At 42.6% G+C, this 17,500-nt stretch overlaps 1 protein-coding gene across 1 annotated transcript in view; it reads right to left on the reverse strand.

Annotated features, from left to right (window-relative positions):
• plcd4a (phospholipase C, delta 4a) overlaps positions 1-17,500 on the reverse strand; it is a 41,310-nt gene that overhangs the window by 21,809 nt on the left and 2,001 nt on the right. Inside the window, exons 2-7 of the mRNA XM_017683220.2 lie at positions 14,813-14,863; positions 11,328-11,486; positions 9,659-9,887; positions 6,554-6,683; positions 5,154-5,385; positions 1,282-1,483 (exon numbers count right to left, since the gene is read on the reverse strand). Coding sequence (XP_017538709.1) covers positions 1,282-1,483; positions 5,154-5,385; positions 6,554-6,683; positions 9,659-9,887; positions 11,328-11,486; positions 14,813-14,852 — 992 coding nt within the window. The 5' untranslated portion in view covers positions 14,853-14,863. The remainder of the gene's footprint in view (positions 1-1,281; positions 1,484-5,153; positions 5,386-6,553; positions 6,684-9,658; positions 9,888-11,327; positions 11,487-14,812; positions 14,864-17,500) is intronic.

The following is a 17,500-nucleotide window of genomic DNA, read 5'->3' on the forward strand; positions in this document are numbered from 1 at the left end:
GGAGCATCAAACCACGTCATCAATCACGGAACATCCACTAAAATATGGAATTTAATCCATTTCGATTTTTTTCATAATGACCTCAGAATAAAGTCGGTCACATCGGTGACGTCAGCTCAAAGCTTCGTATGAGATCATGAGCTGAATGAGAAGATCTCTGAGAACTGAGAGACACAGTGGATTCACCATGAGCTTTTCTTCAGAGATCCTCAGAAAACAGGTGAAAGGAGGCCGAGCGACGTCATCGGCGTGACTTTTATTTCAAAATAAGAGTTTTGTGTCACGCACTAACACCAGTGACACGGCTCCTGGGGGACTTTCATTATATATTTTATAATATTTATCTGGCTTTTTTCTTTATGTCATTTAATTTATAAATTCCATAGTCATGTCGAGATTATTGCAGTTAAAATTGTTTTTCAGCTTAAATTATGGCCTCAACCTTCACACATGACTGTGGGGACGAGCTCTTCTGTGCTTGGAATTCTATAGGATTGATTAAAAAACCAATATTGGTCATTTTTTGAAGCTGAAGACGGTGTAACTGTTAAAATGACATTGTTTTACTTTAGAATATAAATAGATTGTAACCCTAACATATCTGTAAACGCTAGGGACACAAAACTGGACGTTTCTGTAGAATGACCCTTCATTAGTTTAGCGCTGGACCCACAAGGATAACAGTGCTAACAAACACTAGAAATCAATGGTCACCCAAATACACCAATCAGGCATAACATTATGACCAATAAACACTGTCCGCTCACTGTCCACTCTACTAGACACCTCTACCTCGTCGGTCCACCTTGTAGATGTAAAGTCAGAGACGACAGCTCATCTGCTGCTGCACAGTTTGTGTTGGTCATCCTCTGGTCCTTCATCAGTGGTCACAGGACGCTGCTATTTTTGGTTTGTGGATTCAGATCCACTCATACCAGCGCAACACACACTAACACACCATCAGTGTTACAGCAGTGCTGAGAATGACCCACCACCCAAACAGTACCTGCTCTGTGAGGGTCCATGGGGGTCCTGACCACTGAAGAACAGGGTAACAGAGTATCAGAGAAACAGATGGACTACAGTCTGTAACTGTAGAACTACAGAGTGCAGCTATACAGTAAGTGGAGCTGATAAAGTGGACAGTGAGGGTAGAAACGAGGAGGTGGTCAGAACGTTATGCCTATCAACCTGCTTCAAAGTCTCCAGTGAGATCAAGCAAACGTTTGTCCAACGTTTGAGTCCTTTCACTGTTTCACTGCTTCACGTGTGTTCGTGTACCGTATGTACGCCTCCACGCTGCTGCTCCCCCGGAACTGGTCCCCCATCAGGTAGGTGTTGTGCGAGGAGGAGATGAAGTAGTGGCAGAGCGGCTGGCTCATGTCCTGATACAGCTGCTGCATGGCCGGCTTAAAGACGGAGCCCTCCGACGACAGCAGGTACATCAGGAACCCGTCGATCGTCATGGCCTGGCGCGTCTTAGCTACGCAGAGAAACGGGACAAGATAAGCAATACAGGGATAAATACAGGAACACAAGGCTAAACAGGGTCACAGGAGTGTCTACGATTTTCCTGAACTTTAAAGCTGCGATTCGTAGCCGGAGTCTCTCTGAGTGTCCGTGCTCTAAATGAGGGAAACGGTAGACGCCAGAGGTGGGAACAAGTCTAAGTTGCAAGTCTCAAGTCTTCACACTCAAGTCCTGAGTCAGGAGAGTCGAGTCTCAATTCAAGTCCCGAGTCAGTACAGTCGAGTTCAGAGTCAATAGTCCTAATCTCAGAGCCCTAAACAAGTCAGTCTGCATTCTTCAGCTAATTTAAGGCCGCGAAACTGAATACCGGTAACAGTACTGTAGCCTTTTAAGGACACCAGGCTGTACATTAATTTTTTTATTATTATTTTTGACCCTTCTAACTCAAAGTACTACATCCACAGTGCACAGATAACCATGACAGAGTAGTGCCCTAGGAAAAGAATTTGAAACGTACTATTTTAGCTAATAAGCAAATTTATATTTGAAGATTTTTACCGTTCCACCTTAAATAGTGCAGTCGTTACATTCCAATGCCTGACAGCTATATCATTTAAGGTGGAACAGCAAATTCCCATATGAAGCTGGCTTTACTTGCGCTTGTTTTACCTGCAGAAGTTGTTAAAACCAGGTGAACAGACGCTATGTTTACGTTACAAGCTTCGCGGCTCAAATCCAGTTTTCGGCTCAAATCCGATCTCTATGACTCGACGGTTCACACTCATTTAGTCAAGTGAATCAAATCTGTCGTTAATGTGATGAACCGGCCTGAAATGACTCTCATGAGCTCCTCCTACTCAGTAACCTACGAGCAGAACGAGCTTCGCTGAGAAGATCATTAACTCTGATCAGCTCTCAGCTCATTATTAGAGCCAGACGACGGAGAAAAGGGTGAGATGAGCTGCTTTTCCACCGTTTACAGGCTGTAACGTCTGTTAAATGGTCTTAAACGCTGGAGTTATGTAGAACTGCTAATTCAGCCTTTAACCCTGAAGACCAGAGCACAGACCTCTGGTCACCATAGCAACGTAGACGGCAACCTCGCCTAGCTAGTTGTTAACGAAACGGCAAAGTGAAAGATTCACGACGAACATCGATAATTTGGAGACGAACGGACTTTGTGTTTATAATCACTCCAGCTGGCTTCCTGATACATTTAATCTGCAACGAGAAACTGACAAACACTAAAAAGTCACGAAGCTGAAGCTTCCTGTTCACATTTCCCTGTTCCACCTTAAATGGTGCGCCAGCTACATTCTGGTTCCATTTAAGGTGGAACGGGAAAATTCGAACGAGAAGATGGCGAATGAGAAGCAACTTCAGCCTCGTAAAAAGTCGAACATTGAGAGGCATTTTACAAGAAAATATTCCAATTTTGTGGAAAAGTTTCCTGCTGGAGATGCGAGAAAAGCAGCCATAGCTGAGCTGCAGCTTAAAGTTACACCCTAAATGGTAAAATGGACATAAAATGTGTCTCTCAAGGCGCTTTGATTTTCGTTGAAAACGGCTCGTCTTAGCATTTGGGCTGCCAACGCCTGACCTAGATCAATGATTGGGGATAGACAGTAGACGGACAAAATGGGAAAAGATCAGATATTCCTTTGTTTTCAGTGGAGCAGTGACAGAAAATTCTGCTACTACTAGCAGCAGCGGTCAGGAAGAACAATTCATCAAGAGTCCAAATTTCCCAGCTTTGGCCATCAACCACAGCAGTGAAATACACCAGACTGGACGCCAAACATTTCATTGTTGAACCCAGAATTATCCAACCAAAAATGAACGAGTGCAGAGAGTCAATCCGCCTTTCTCCACCTTAAATAACAGTATTCACTGTTAAAGCTCTCCTCTGATAATCGCTAACGGTCACCATGGCAACACTTGAATCATTTAGAGTGTTTTTGGTTCTCTATAGAGCCATTTTCGTCATGAAAGAACCATCTTTTTACAAGTGAATGGTTAAATATGGGAACGTAAAGGATGTTTTACGTCTGCGATGTGACGCAGGAACCTCCCTTTCGGGACGGGTGAGGGGTGATATCTGTATCTGAGGGTGTTTTATGTCTCAGAGTGAGAGGGGTAACCGAACGCCAGTGAAACGGCTGCCTGTATATGAGGTTTCGTTTTTGTAGGTGCAGGTGTCTGATCATTTTGACTTCAGGTGACACGGCATTTACAGTGTCTCTCAAAAGTGAATACGCCACTCACATTTCTGCAAATATTTTATTCTATCTTTCCATGGAACGAAATGATAGAAATGATAACTTAAAGTGGTCAGTGTGCAGCTTGTATAGCAGTGCAGATTCACTGTCCTCTGAAAAGATCTCAAGATGAGTCCACCTCACAATGAACGTGTCCAAATTGTGCTCCAAACCGTTTTTCACACATTCATCAAAACATTTTTTTACTTATTTGCTTATATGCTTATATTTTCTGTTCTACTAAAATTTGTCTCTTTCACATTACTCATTTATTTTGAAGTATATACTTTTACTCAAGGTGCAAAACACAGGGGGACCTGGGGGGTCCAGGACCTGCTAATTAACCCCCTGGAGTCTCAAATTCAAAATTCTATAATGTTATTGTGTCCTTTAGACGCCCAAATGCCAATTCAGGGAAGCTTACTGTTTGGCTGCTTCACCCACAATTAGGTCTTTGGTGTTCTTAACTAACTAAAGATGCAGCATTGCTCTGCCTCAGGGTGGCGCTATAGCAGACTGGGTCACCCAGTTGGTCCTTCACAGAAGAGGTCTATTTTTCAGACCCGCCCACTCCCGCAAGATTTCATCCCGCTCCCGCCCACTCCCACAGAAAAACGGAATCTTTTGCTCCGCTCGCAGTCAAATTGTTTTGTCCTGCTCCCTCCCGCACAGTTCCAGCAAATGCTGCATAATATTGGGAATCTCTCTTTAAAGAAGAAGAAGTGATAAAACAAACATTTCGCTGCATTTCAAGCATCAGCGCCACAGTGGTGAGTGAGTTAGCAGCCCACCATCGCTGGAGTAGCCAGCCAACATTGAACCCTCTGAATACCAGGTTGTACTTCGCACACGGCTTCTACTAATTCTGAGGTCTTCTGGATGTTATTTTTATTCTAACTTTAATAACAGTTTTGTAACAGATCATTAGCATCAGTGTCACGATTGGCTCCTCCCACTCCTCCATGTGCTTTTGTGTTTACTTTTTATCGTCCCTGTGCTTCTTTGCTTGGCTTCCTCCCGGTTCTGCCCCGTGTTTCTTGTCTCCGCCCTTGAATGTTTCCACCTGTTTTCCACCTGTGTCTTGTGATCCTTCGTTAGCCCTGTGTTTTCCTTAGTCTAGTGCTGGTCTTTGTTTGATCGTGTTTGATGTGTTGGATTTGTTTGGTGTGTTTCTCCGTTGTGTTTATCCTGTGTTTCTCATTATGTCTGTTCCTCGATCTCTTCGTCTGGGCTATTTGAACCTGGACCGTTCTGACCATGACCCTGGATTTGCCCTTAATAAAAGTCGCTCATCTTCGTATATGCGTCCGCCTCCTCGCTCTGCGTTACAATCATACTAAAAGCAAAACTTCACATCCGCCAACAAACAAACTGGCTGAATGGTCGTATCAGAGAATGTACTGAATCTGCAGCTGAGATGTTTACCTGTGTCAGATGGTTCGTAGCGCTCTATGAGCTCCATGGCGTGTTCCTGTACTCGTTCCTGCTCCAGCTGGCCCTCTCGCAAGAACTCTTCCAAATCTCGGAGCGACAATGTCTGTCCATCGCTGGAGTATTCCTGAAAGATCTTGTTCACCTCCTCCCTCTGCGTCAGCATCTTATAGAACAACACAAACTCGTCGTCCTCCAGGGTGCCCGACTGAGACTTATCCGCCTTCTGCAGAGTACACAGTATAGCACATATGTTACTACTGAATTTAAATAACATCTCACAAAGAGCAAAAATAGGGTTGGGTAAATGTAAACTGCAATTTGAAACTCATGCATTAAGTGTTCGTTGAACCAAAAGAACTCATCGTAACATCATTAGGATAAAGTCCTGAAATTAATTTTAGTATAATGAGCTCTGAGTTCAATCCCCCGTGATTCTACAGCCGTCCATGGCCAGGAGGCCGTGATAGCATAACTGTCCTCTCTGTCTGGGTGGGTAGAGTGGTCTTAACCCCTCCATCGCTCAGCGTGATGCTAGCCAACATGTGCGCCTGGTAACTGACGTAACAGAATTAATGGTTAGCAATCTCCTCCAAGCGTGTTGAGCTGTCAGATAAGGTTGCAATAGTGGCCAATTGAAAACATGTGGTGCAGCCTCCTAGTCTGGAGTGAGTCTTCACCCTTCCTGCTTTGTTCCTGTTTAGTGGGGGGACTTGTGAAGCTCTACCACATCTTTTCGACCTGCCACTGATGCAACATCACTGGATAACCGAAGGCACTCAGAGGAGAAAACTAACCACCAGATCTTTTATGTCAGCTAGGGCAACATTTGATTTCAGAATACTGCCACCATTTAAGGTGGAACGGGAAAATTCGAACAAGAAGCTGGTGAAGATAGGAAGCCAACTTCAGCCTCATCCTCATGTGAACCTAAATATAAGATAACCTGTATGTTTTGGTGCTTAGTGGTACTTAATACAGAATAACTGACTTAACATCTTACATTTAGGAGATACTCGTTGTTTATTTAACACATGCGAGTTTCTGTGAAACATTAGTGTGTCTGCCAAAGCCAAAGCTCCTCAAAGTTGTCCATCTTTGCTTCATGGCACGCCTCTTTTTTACCGAATAATCAGAGGCTTTGTCTCATTGTTTCTTCGTCCACAGAGTTCGCCCAGCTGTCATGTGCGTGACATGTTGAGCGAAGCCTCTGCACGACGTCTGCGGTCATTCGTTTTCTCCACAATTATGTCATATAGTTCGCTGAAGCCAGGCGAAGGGCGTCTCCGCGAGACGTCTGCTGAGGTTGCGTCAAGCATTACCTGTTGCAGCACTTATAATACAGAGATCATGTGTTCACACAGCCAGCGTTGTTTACTGGGGTTTATTGTTACCGTGAACAGGCGGTGTGCGTGATCCTCGTTCATGTCCATGTTCATCATCTTCAGCAAGTCTCTGACCTCCTTAAAGTTCATCCTGCCGTCTCCGTTCTTATCCGCCTTCTTGAACCAGTCGCTGATCCACCTGAAACCGCAGTTAAGGAACAGGAACATGTTCCTGCTGCAACGACAACGGACTACTCTGTGTTTTGCCCCCCTACGATACAAGCTGTGGTAGGAGTGAAGCAAAGTCTCAATTCCACACCTCCACAGTTCAGTCTTAGAAGTTGGTTGATCATTTTCTGATGTAACCAGACACACTGAGTGATTTGGAGGTCTGGGTGGGCACTTTTCAGGGGTGCAACTACATACTTTCTGAGGTGGATGCAAACATATTATCGGCGCCCCCCCCAAACCCCGCCCCCATGCTAAACCCCGCCCCCGTAGTCTATGTGTCCAGATCTCACTTATTCATGCACTTATAAAATACAAGACAAATATTGTACACTTTTATTGTGTTATTTCATCACATATTATAGCAGATGATCATCTCAAATATCACAAACAAAAAACACACTAAAGTAAAAATATGTAACAGCAAATCTGAACAACAGCCTGGACTCTACATAAGATTTTTAACAAGAGTTTTAACTAAATCGTTACCTTTCGTGCTTTTGCACTTGCCCATTTGTCAATACAGCACCTGTGCTTTTAGCTAAAGCTAACCTTAATGTTTACAAGCCTGCCCTTAACAAACTGATATAATGGACCTTATTCACTCCGCGTCTATGTTGAAACGAAAGCGAGGCTGTGGGGTTAATTTCGTTAATGTCATTTCAAATTAGACATGTTAACACGACCGTTAAATGCCAAATACAGTCCGGCTGAGCATGCAAGTGTACACTCTTGTAATCAATCAATCAATCAATCAACCTTTATTTTCACTCGGTAATACATTGAGGGTAGCCCTCATTTCTAATGCAGCCGAGCATTTACAACTTAAAGTGGCTGAAAAAAAATTAAAATTAAAATCAAATATTTAAGCAGGCAAGCTAAAATAAGGAACTTTATAAACAGAATACAAATTAAATGGTAAGAGCAAAAAACAAGCAATGAGGATTTAATTAAGAAGAAATAAAATAATTCAGAATAAACTGATAAGTGGACAGGCTAAAAAGTAACGCAATAAAATAGAGATTAATAATTAGAATAATAAATTATAAGCACAAAGAAAGAGGGTTAAAACACCATGTTTATATAAAAAAGTAAATTATGGAAATAAAATAAACAGTAAAACAGAAGACAGAATAAATAAAAGGAAGAAATAAATGAAATAAAAAGGTAAAAGGCGAAAAGTATGGAATAAAATAAATAAAAAGGTAAAACAGAAAATTAAATAAATAAAAGGACAAAATAAATCAAAATGTAAAGGAAAACTCAACTAAAACAGTTCCAGGCTGAATGTGTGTGAATGAGGCTGGAAACTAAGAGTTTAAGCTGATTTAGTGCCACCAGCGAGCTGAGCTTCAGACCAGGCCGCCACGGTTAGCATATTAGCTAGAGTGTTGACTGGCTAGGTTAGCTAGCTAAACAGGCTACTATAAAGAGCTGTGGCTTGACTAATGTCACTCGTTTGAAGTTAAACCGAGAAAATAAGCAGTTCAGGGTTAATCAGGTCGTAGCTGGAGAACCCAGTTTAGCTTTAGCGTTAGCTCGCTGCCTCACTGCTATCATTCATCTGGCTGGCTGGGTAATAGTAACATGGCTAGCCTTAGCTAGCACAGCTAGCATACATCTCAAACTGAAGAGGCGATCTCTTCTGATGGTGTGACTCTATTCGGGAAGTTCGGGATCTCTGGGGAAACTATGGAAGGTTTATCCTCTATTAGATTCCTTTATTTCTGAATAAGTGCGTTTGGGAACGCAGCAGTGAGGCAGCTTTGCTAGAACCCAGTGGTCCAGCGCTACTTTCGGACCCTACAGTCTCGTTTTGGTAAACAAAGGTGACGTAGGTGAATAAAGCGTATAAACTGACCAAGCTGCTGTCTTTCAACCACTTTGAGAAGCTTTTCTTCATCCCTACAACATCTTTTTCTCTCTCCCTCTTCCGTTCCCTATGGGGCGCGTTCTCGAGCGCCTGTGTTTGGGAGCAGATGACAGGAGGGTGGGGACGGAGTGGATGGGCGGCTGATTAGCGCGGTGCTGTTTTTTTGATGTGTATCAGACTTGAACAAACAGCTCTTACAGAAAATGCAGACTACACATAATGTTCCGGCATCGTTTTGGCGCCCCTCTATATACGCCCATATGCGCCGCATACGCTGCATACCCCCTTTTTGCGCCACTGGCACTTTTGACTGGAAATAAAAACATAAAGGGTGTACACTGGTACACTCTTAAAAATGATGGCTCTTCTAGCGTTCTTTAGTAAAGAACCATGAACACTTCAAGATTCCTTCGCATGATTACAGGGTTCTTTGCATGGTTCCTCAGATTGATGGAGAATGTAATGTATATGGTTCCCTATTCTATATAGAACCATCTAAATCAGTTTGAAGTTGAGTGTTCATGGTTCTATATAGAACCATTTTCTTTACTTCAGAACCCTTGATGAACCATCTTTTTGAAAATTTTGTGGAACTGTTTTTGATGCTACATACAACCCTTTTCAAAAGGTTCTATATAGAACCACATGAAATACGTTCTCCATCACTCTGAAGAACCTTTTAATGGGGATCTGAAATTAATGATCTTTAATGAAAGGGTTCTTTGGATCGATGGAAATTATGCATGAATGTGCTATAGATGGTTCTATGTAAAACCTTTCTGAAAAGGGTTCTATATGGCACCTGAAAGCATTCTTCTATTGTTACAGTGTCAAGCTTGTAATGATAGAAGAACCCTTTGGGGTGCTACATAGAACCATATTCAAAAAGGTTTTATATAGAACTATCTCCATTGGTCTGAAGAACCCTTTCATAATGCTAAGAACCCTTTAATCATGCAAATGGTTGTTTGAGTGTTCATGGTTCTATATAAAACTATTTACTACTTTACTAAAGTGTGGAACCCTTTTTGACACTATGTAGAACTTTTTTAAGTGTGTACTGTGAAGGATACTGGTCGAGCTTCTCCTGCTCATCCATGTTCTCCAGGCTCTCGATGAGCTTCCTCATGCCTTTGACCCATGACTGCGCCTCCTCCGCTGACTCAGCCACCAGGTCCAGGTTGTTGCGCCGACCGCGGAACACCAGGGTGAAGCAGCGGTCCGCGGGGAACTCGCCTGCGATGCTGAGCAGGACTTCAGACTGATGACCCTCTCTAATTGCCTCCACATCACTGATGGAGACTGAACACACAGGCATACGTCCATAGATGAAAATCACATACACATCTACCCTTTTCAAATGGTTCTTCAAGGGTTCTGTAGTAAAGAAAATGGTTCTATACAGAGCACCAAAAAGGGCTCTTCTATTGTTATGATGTCAAGCTTGTAATAATAGAAGAACCCTTTGAATGATATTTAGATCCTTTTCCAAAAAGGTTCTAGATAGAACCATCTCCAGCACATTCTCCATCAGTATGAAGAATGCTTGCATGATGCAAAGACGCAAAGGGTTTTTGAGTGTTCGTGGTTCTGTATAGAACCGTTTTCTTTCCTTGAAGTACCATCTTATGTTTAAAGTGTGGAACCAATTTTGGTGCTGTATAGAAAATATATCCCTTTTCAGAAAGGTTCTACATAGAATCCAAAGGTATTATGGATGATGGATTAACCCTTTAATCATGCAATGGATTATTTGAGTGTTCATGGTTCTATATAGAACCATTTTCTTTACTTAAGAACTCCTGAAGAACCTTTATTTTGAAGTGTGTATATTATTCCTACACTACAGTTTTAAGAGGGTTTTGGTTTAACTGTAGGATACTGAAAGACTTTCCTGATTTTCCACTATTTTTCATCATCGACATTCCATATAAAACTCAGGGAACACATGTAGGTTCTCTGGTGGTTTGGGATAGTAAATAAAATGGCTATCTGGCGTGCCGACAATAAGGCAGGGCCCAAACTCCGAGCGAGGATGAAGCCTGGTGAGGACAGCGGGCAGAGGGGAAGTGCTAGTGGGTGGTGGGTGGTGGGGTGACTCCCGGGTTTCGGCACCACTGTAGCACAACCTGGGCTACCCGGGGCTCCAGAAGGACGCTGGAAGCAGGTTCAGGTTTGCAGCCGCCGCTATTACTTTATTTTTCTCTCCAAACACACAAAACAAAACCAAAGCCAAGCTGGCCACTTTTCAGTGGCTTCACACTAGACTTTTCAGTCCTTTACTTCAAAACCAAACTGGGAACTTTAAAGCTAGACTAGAGGTCTTGAATTAAAATTCAATAAGGTCCAGTCAAAGCCAAAATTTCCCTCAGTGAAGATCCGGAACATCATAATATCAAACATACATCATGATTCAGTGCCATGTACTGTTTACTGTAATTTTAATAGGCCTAATATGTGCACAGTACGCTGTACAGTATATTTGTTTTATTTCATTCTAATCGGTTTTCAACTGGAGCCACATCTTTATAATGGTGTCACTCACTTTGCGGCTGTTTTTAATTACATTATTTGTTGTTGGTTCTCATTTTTTCCCTTTTCTAATCCCCGATCAAAAGCATATTCCGAAGCTCGTTCCCAGAATTGCGTGGACGCCTCTACCCAGCACCAAATCCAGGGTTTATGGAGTAAAAGGCTCATACAAAAGGCTGAGTGGGTTTTTCCATGGCCAGCAGAGCTTACAGGTGGAGTGGGCGTTGCCTGCTTTTTTGCTCTTGTACCAGATGGTGGCGCAGTCATCCTGCAGGCGGAAGTAGCGCTGCTTCTTCCAGGTGCGGGATTTCACCTTCCGCATCACGGCTCCAACGTGCATCGACTGCAGGTTGGCGTCCATCTGAATACCTGGAGAGTTGGACAGACGGACAGGTGAGTAAGGCTGTAACTGTCGTATAAATAACGATGGATTTGTCTCTCTTAGCTTTAGCTTGGTAAGTTTCTCTGACTCTTAAACTGTTCTGTGTGGGCGGGGCCAGAGACGCAGCCTTGAGACTGGTCAGGGGAACTCTTACAGAAGCGTTAGCCAACATTGGAACCGTCGAGTTTACACGGACAGGAGATTTGTTGGTCAGTGGAACATTATTCGAAGGGCGAAGCACATGTTTACTGACCTCATTAGAAGGTTATAATTATTACGAAGATTTAGGTTCCCTGGGTCTTTAACTGGGGCCAATAAAGGGGCCTAGTAAAGTGGCACTCAAGTGAGTTTTTTTCCAGGGGCGGAGCCACAGTGTTGGTAGGAGTTTTGGTTGTGCAATGTGACTTGGTGAGATGGACGCACTAACATTAATATAACATTTGGCGTCTCAGAGCACCTCCAGAAGTGTTTTGAGTGATCAGATTTGAATCTGTTTTTAATGTAGTCTTGGTTGCGTTTACACCCGCATTTTGAATCTGGATCATCTCAATTTAATCCTGATGCTCAAGACCCAAGAAACGGCCCAGTGTAAACAGGGTCTCAGTGTGTTCTAGTGCAAAAAGTGAGCAGTTTCCATTCGAAACAAAATGTGCCTCGGCGACTGCACTTACTACCCGATTCACGTTCACGTTTGTGAAACCTAATGACTGTGGACAGTAACCGATCGTCTCAAATAACTACGATCATCTTAAATTCCTGTGATCAGGTCATTCTGCAATATTTGTGAGGGGCTTGCAGGTGAGACGGACAGACAGACAAGGAGCGGTCAGACGACAGGTGACACATCTGACCCACATTCTTACGTCATCAAGTGAACGTTGACCCTAATCCTGACCCTAACCCTGACCCAAGACTGACTGGAGTGAAATACCCGCCTCGTTCTCTCATGTTCAGGAAATCAATCCGGGGTTTCGCTGCACCCCCCTCTCTCCTTCCACCGCCTCTCTACCTCACGTTCCTTCATTCCAGCTTACTTCAAGCTATGGTTCAACCAAAAATATGATTTTCCTTTTATCCCAAATGTAGCCAATCAGATAAGTTTTGGATAAAGAGTAATGGAAGTTAATACCCCAATTAGCATCGTGCTAACTGCCTGGATCATTCTACTCTTGGCTTACACTGTTTCAAGTTATTAAGTAATTTGTGATATTTTTTAATGCAGGGATCTCAAACTGCTACTAAGTGTAGCAGTCGTGGGCTGGAGGTTAGGGAACCAGCCTTGTGACCGGAAGGCCGCCGGTTCGATCTGAGCCGACAGTATGTGACTGAGGTGCCCTTGAGCAAGACACCTAACCCCCCCAGCTGCTCCCCAGGCACTGTGGATAGGGCTGCCCACCGCTCTGGGTAAGTGTGCTCACTGCCCCCTAGTGTGTATCTTCACTAGTGTCTATGTGGTGTTTCACTGCACGGACGGACCAAATGTGGAGGTGAAATTTCCCTGCTGTGGGACTAATAAGGGTCACTTAATCTAACCTACTCTGTTAAAATTTAAGCTCAAATTCAACACATTCAATCCAAAATATTGACATGATTTACTTCACCCACTGACACCCTGGCTGGTTACCCAGCACTCTTAACAAAAGGGGTTCCACGTGTTGCATATGGTTCTTCAAGGAACCTATTAAAAAGGGTCCCACAAATGTTGAGTCACGAGTGGAAGAACCCTTATTTAGTACTACGTGGAACCCTTTTTTCTTGGTTTTGCATCACAGAGGAGAAACATCTGACCATGCAAAGAGCCGTTTATGCGATCAAATGGATCTTTGAGTGTTCGCGCTCGAAGATCGGAGCGGTTCGATTTGCCATCACTTCCCCTGCAATAACTTTAATCATGTTCAGGAGGAACAATAATGCTTTCACAATAAAAGTCCCATATAATTTGACTGTACTTGATTTAACTGAACGCTAAAATAGTTGTTAAACACTATTTGGGAATTATTTGTAGTGTTATTATGAGATTAACTATTGGTATTTGGTTTATTTTCTTCTTCTTCTTTTTCTTGTCCTAGCAAGCACATGGGATACCATTGCAACCACTTGCACTTTAGATATTATTATCATTATTATTATTATAATTATTATTAGCAGTAGCAGTGGTTGTAGTTTGTGGTGACAGAAGAATTCATTTGAATGGAAACATCCGTCAAAATGACTGAATGACTTTCACGTTTTTTTTTTTTTTTTGGTTTACAACATTTGATTTCCCGTCTGCCTTTTGCAGATGATGTGGTCCTGTTGGCGTCATCAGGCCGGGACCTCCAGCTCTCTCTGGACCAGTTTGCATCTGAGTGTGAAGCGGCTGGGATGAAAATCAGCACCTCTAAATCTGAGACCATGGTCCTCAGTCGGAAAAGGGAGGAATGCTCTGTCGGGAGTGAATTTAGTGTCGTCTCGTCTTCAGAGTCGGACCAAATCGGCTGTCGGTCAGATGTGATCTTAACAGTGTCCGTTTTCTGTCTGTGGCAAAGTAAGAAGTAAAAACGCTCAAATGGCTTGAGCGTCTCCTACAGCTGGCAAAGCCGTTGCTTAGCAACGACGTCTCAGCAGAGTGATGCAGTGTTTGTGAAAAGCCTGTGATGTTCTGGTGAAATAACAGCCCAGTTAGATCAGCTCGTGTGGCCGGAACTGACTGTTGTATAATCCATGTTTATAGATAACATTGATGATTCAGGCGTATAGTTAGCGCTAATTGGTGGTGCATAAGCTCACATTACTCTTTAGCTACATTATCCAATACAAAACCTAAGCAGGAAACCACTGACGCCAAACAGTCTTGGTTAATTGACATCGATGTGGACATCTCACCGCAGCAGTTGGACAGGAGACTGAGAATAAACTGACCAGAACGTCTGGTTCTCAGTAAGGCTGCATTAGCATTAACCGCACGTTTCGAGCATCATATTATTAGGCTTATCAGGCCACTGATAGAGCTGCAAACATAGCAGCGCTGCAGGTTTATGTAACTTCACTACACTGCTTACTTTCCTCAAAAGCCTTTCGAGGCCTCCAGCTGATAAACTTCAGGATAACTCACTTCTGGGCAGAAGCGGGACCATTTGCATACCAATATATACATATATGGGTGTTGGATTTCCGCAGCTTCACTGCTTATCTAGCATTTGCCTCCCAAATGAGTCGGACAAGAAAAAGTTCAGTATTCTCACTTTCCTAAGGCAGCGCTATTTTGTTTAAGCCCCTCAAAAAGGACCTTTTGGTTGCATGCAATGAATGAGCCGTGTGATAGCGCACTTACGGAGGAAGCTTTGGTGGGTGGCCAACTCCTGCTCGGTCATACTTCAGGGATCTGCCACAAAGAAGAGACAGACAGAAACAGAGACATGAATGCTGGAGGATAATGAATGCCAGAGAAAACATAAAAAGTCATAAACAGGGCCGAACGATTTGTGGAAAATATCTAATGGAGAACGTGTTTATTGTTTTTAAAAATGGTTCTATATAGCACTGAAAATTCTGCTTCTTCAAGGGTTCTTTAGCAAAGAAAAATGGTTTTATGTAGTACCATGAACACTCAAAGAACCCTTTGCATCATTAAACGGTTCTTAAGATAAATGGAGAGTGTGCTATAGATGGTTCTATAAACAACCTTAATAAAAGCAGAACTCTTTTCAAAAAGGTTCTATACAGAACCGTCTATATCGTATGCTCATTCTCATAAATCTAAAAAATGAAAACTCGCACTTACTGGCCATTTTGGCGTTTGTACAGTGCTGTGTCCAAAAGTATCCAGACGGCCCTTATAATGAGTTAATTCAGCTACTTTAAGGTCACTCATTTCTGACAACTGCACCTCTTGTACATCTCCATAGAAAAGCACTGACCAACACCCAGCATGGGCTAGAGGGGTATAAAGCCCCGCTTCATTAGGCTGTGGAGCAGTGGAGCTGTGTTCTCTGGAGTGATGGAGCTCCATCCAGTGTCTTTAGGATGAGCTGGAGTGATCCAGAACTGACTATCCAACATCAGTACCTGACCTAACTAATGCTCAATCAAATCCTCAATCCAACAATGTTCCAACATCTAGTGTAAAGCATTCCTACAAGAGTGGAATCTGTTACCGGTGTAAAGGGGGACCCTTCATTTCTTCTCATTGACTTCACCCATTTTTCCATAAACAAACAATTATTTAAGCTTAATAAGTGCAAGAGAGAGAGAGAGAGAGAAACAGAGAGAGAGAAAGAGAGAGGGACAGAGCGAGACAGACAGACAGAGACAGAGAGAGAGACAGACAGACAGAGACAGAGAGAGACAGACAGACCAAGAGAGAGACAGAGAGAGAGAATAGGGAGTGCCTGTGCTGGGATTATCTGTGTCTTTGTAATGGTCAGTCTGCTGGCCATGTAAAGGCATGAGAATTCAGCCAGTCACTCCAGCCAGCATTGTATCCTGTAGAGGATTTTGTGTGTCCACAATTCTCTTCAACTAAAAAATGCACGGTCAGTCAAAGAGCTCAGACCTAAAGCCCTGAATGCCCAGCACCATCAGGAAAAGCATTCCCAACTATTTACTAACATTTATATCCCTGTTTGGGTTTAATAAATAAACATGCTTTTATGCCGCTGATACTGTTAGAACATCCACACCTCTGACTTTCCAATTTAGCTTTAGATGTGCATCAAAACAAGAAGAACCGCGCCTAACAAACTTCCTCCTGGATGTTCTAAGAAGCTCCTCTGCAGCTCTGGACGTTCCTAAAGACTTAATTCTCCAGATTTGCAAAAATATCTGCTGAATTAAACATTTAAGATGTAAACAGAGTCGTTCAGAGCGGTTTGGTGTGAAACGCTCCGGTCTGAAGAAACATACGGTTAGAGTTGGTCAGAGTGGTGGTGATGGGAACCAGACATCCACCTCTAAAAGCTCCTCACAGCAGGTTCCTACATCAAACCACATGTCATCAATCATGAAATCCCCCCTAAAACATGTCATTTAATCCATTTGTGTTTCTATTTTTTTCACAACTACCTCAGAATAAAGTCGGTCACACCGGTGACGTCAGCTCAAAGCTTCATATGAGATCGTGAGCTGAATGAGAGAATCTCTGAGAACTGAGAGACACAGTGGACTCACCATGAGCTTTTCTTCATAGATCCGACTTTTATAGACTTTTCTTTCAAACTAAGAATTTTTTGTTACATGGTAACACCAGTGACGTGACTCCTGGGGAGCGCATTGTATTATCATTATATCGCTGATGTCGGAATAAAAACCTTGTGTCTCCAAAATAATAACTTTACAGGAGAAGGAAAAAACCTACTTTCATTTTAATGTAAGTCAATGGAACCAGACGTCTTTCCAAGTCATTTTTCCTCGTTTCTTTTGGTCCATTCATCATGAAATTTACACACAACACAAAGGACACCGGCTTTTTTCAAATTATGTCAAAAACTGGAAAATAATGGAGATACAAGGCGAGATATTTTATATTTACTTGCCATTTGTTTTCTTTGTGTCATGTAAATAATTAATAATAATAATAATCTATATTCATGTATAGATCAGATAAAATTGCAGAAAAAAATTTTTTTTCTTTAAAATTTGGCCTCGGCCTTCAGACATGACTGCGGGGCCAGGCACTTCTGTGGTGCTTGGAATTCTATATGATTGATTTAAAAACTAACGTTGCGAAATTGAGGCTGAAGAAGGCGTAACTGTTAAAATAACATTGTTTTATGTTAAAATAACACAAACATGTAACACGAACACGTTTTTTAAGTGTAATATATCTGTAAAGTCTAGGGACACAAAACTGGACGCTTCTGCAGAATGACCCATAATCAGATAACTGCAGAAATCTGATTATGATCGGGTTACTGAGTTCATGTGAACTCGCTCATTGTTTCAGGGTAGGGCTTAGGTCTAAAATGCACTTTGTATGTGGTGGAGGGATACATGCAGGGTGTTCTAAGGCAAAATAGTACCA

This window comes from Pygocentrus nattereri, chromosome 25 (assembly GCF_015220715.1).
Source record: "Pygocentrus nattereri isolate fPygNat1 chromosome 25, fPygNat1.pri, whole genome shotgun sequence".
Lineage (NCBI taxonomy): Eukaryota > Metazoa > Chordata > Actinopteri > Characiformes > Serrasalmidae > Pygocentrus > Pygocentrus nattereri.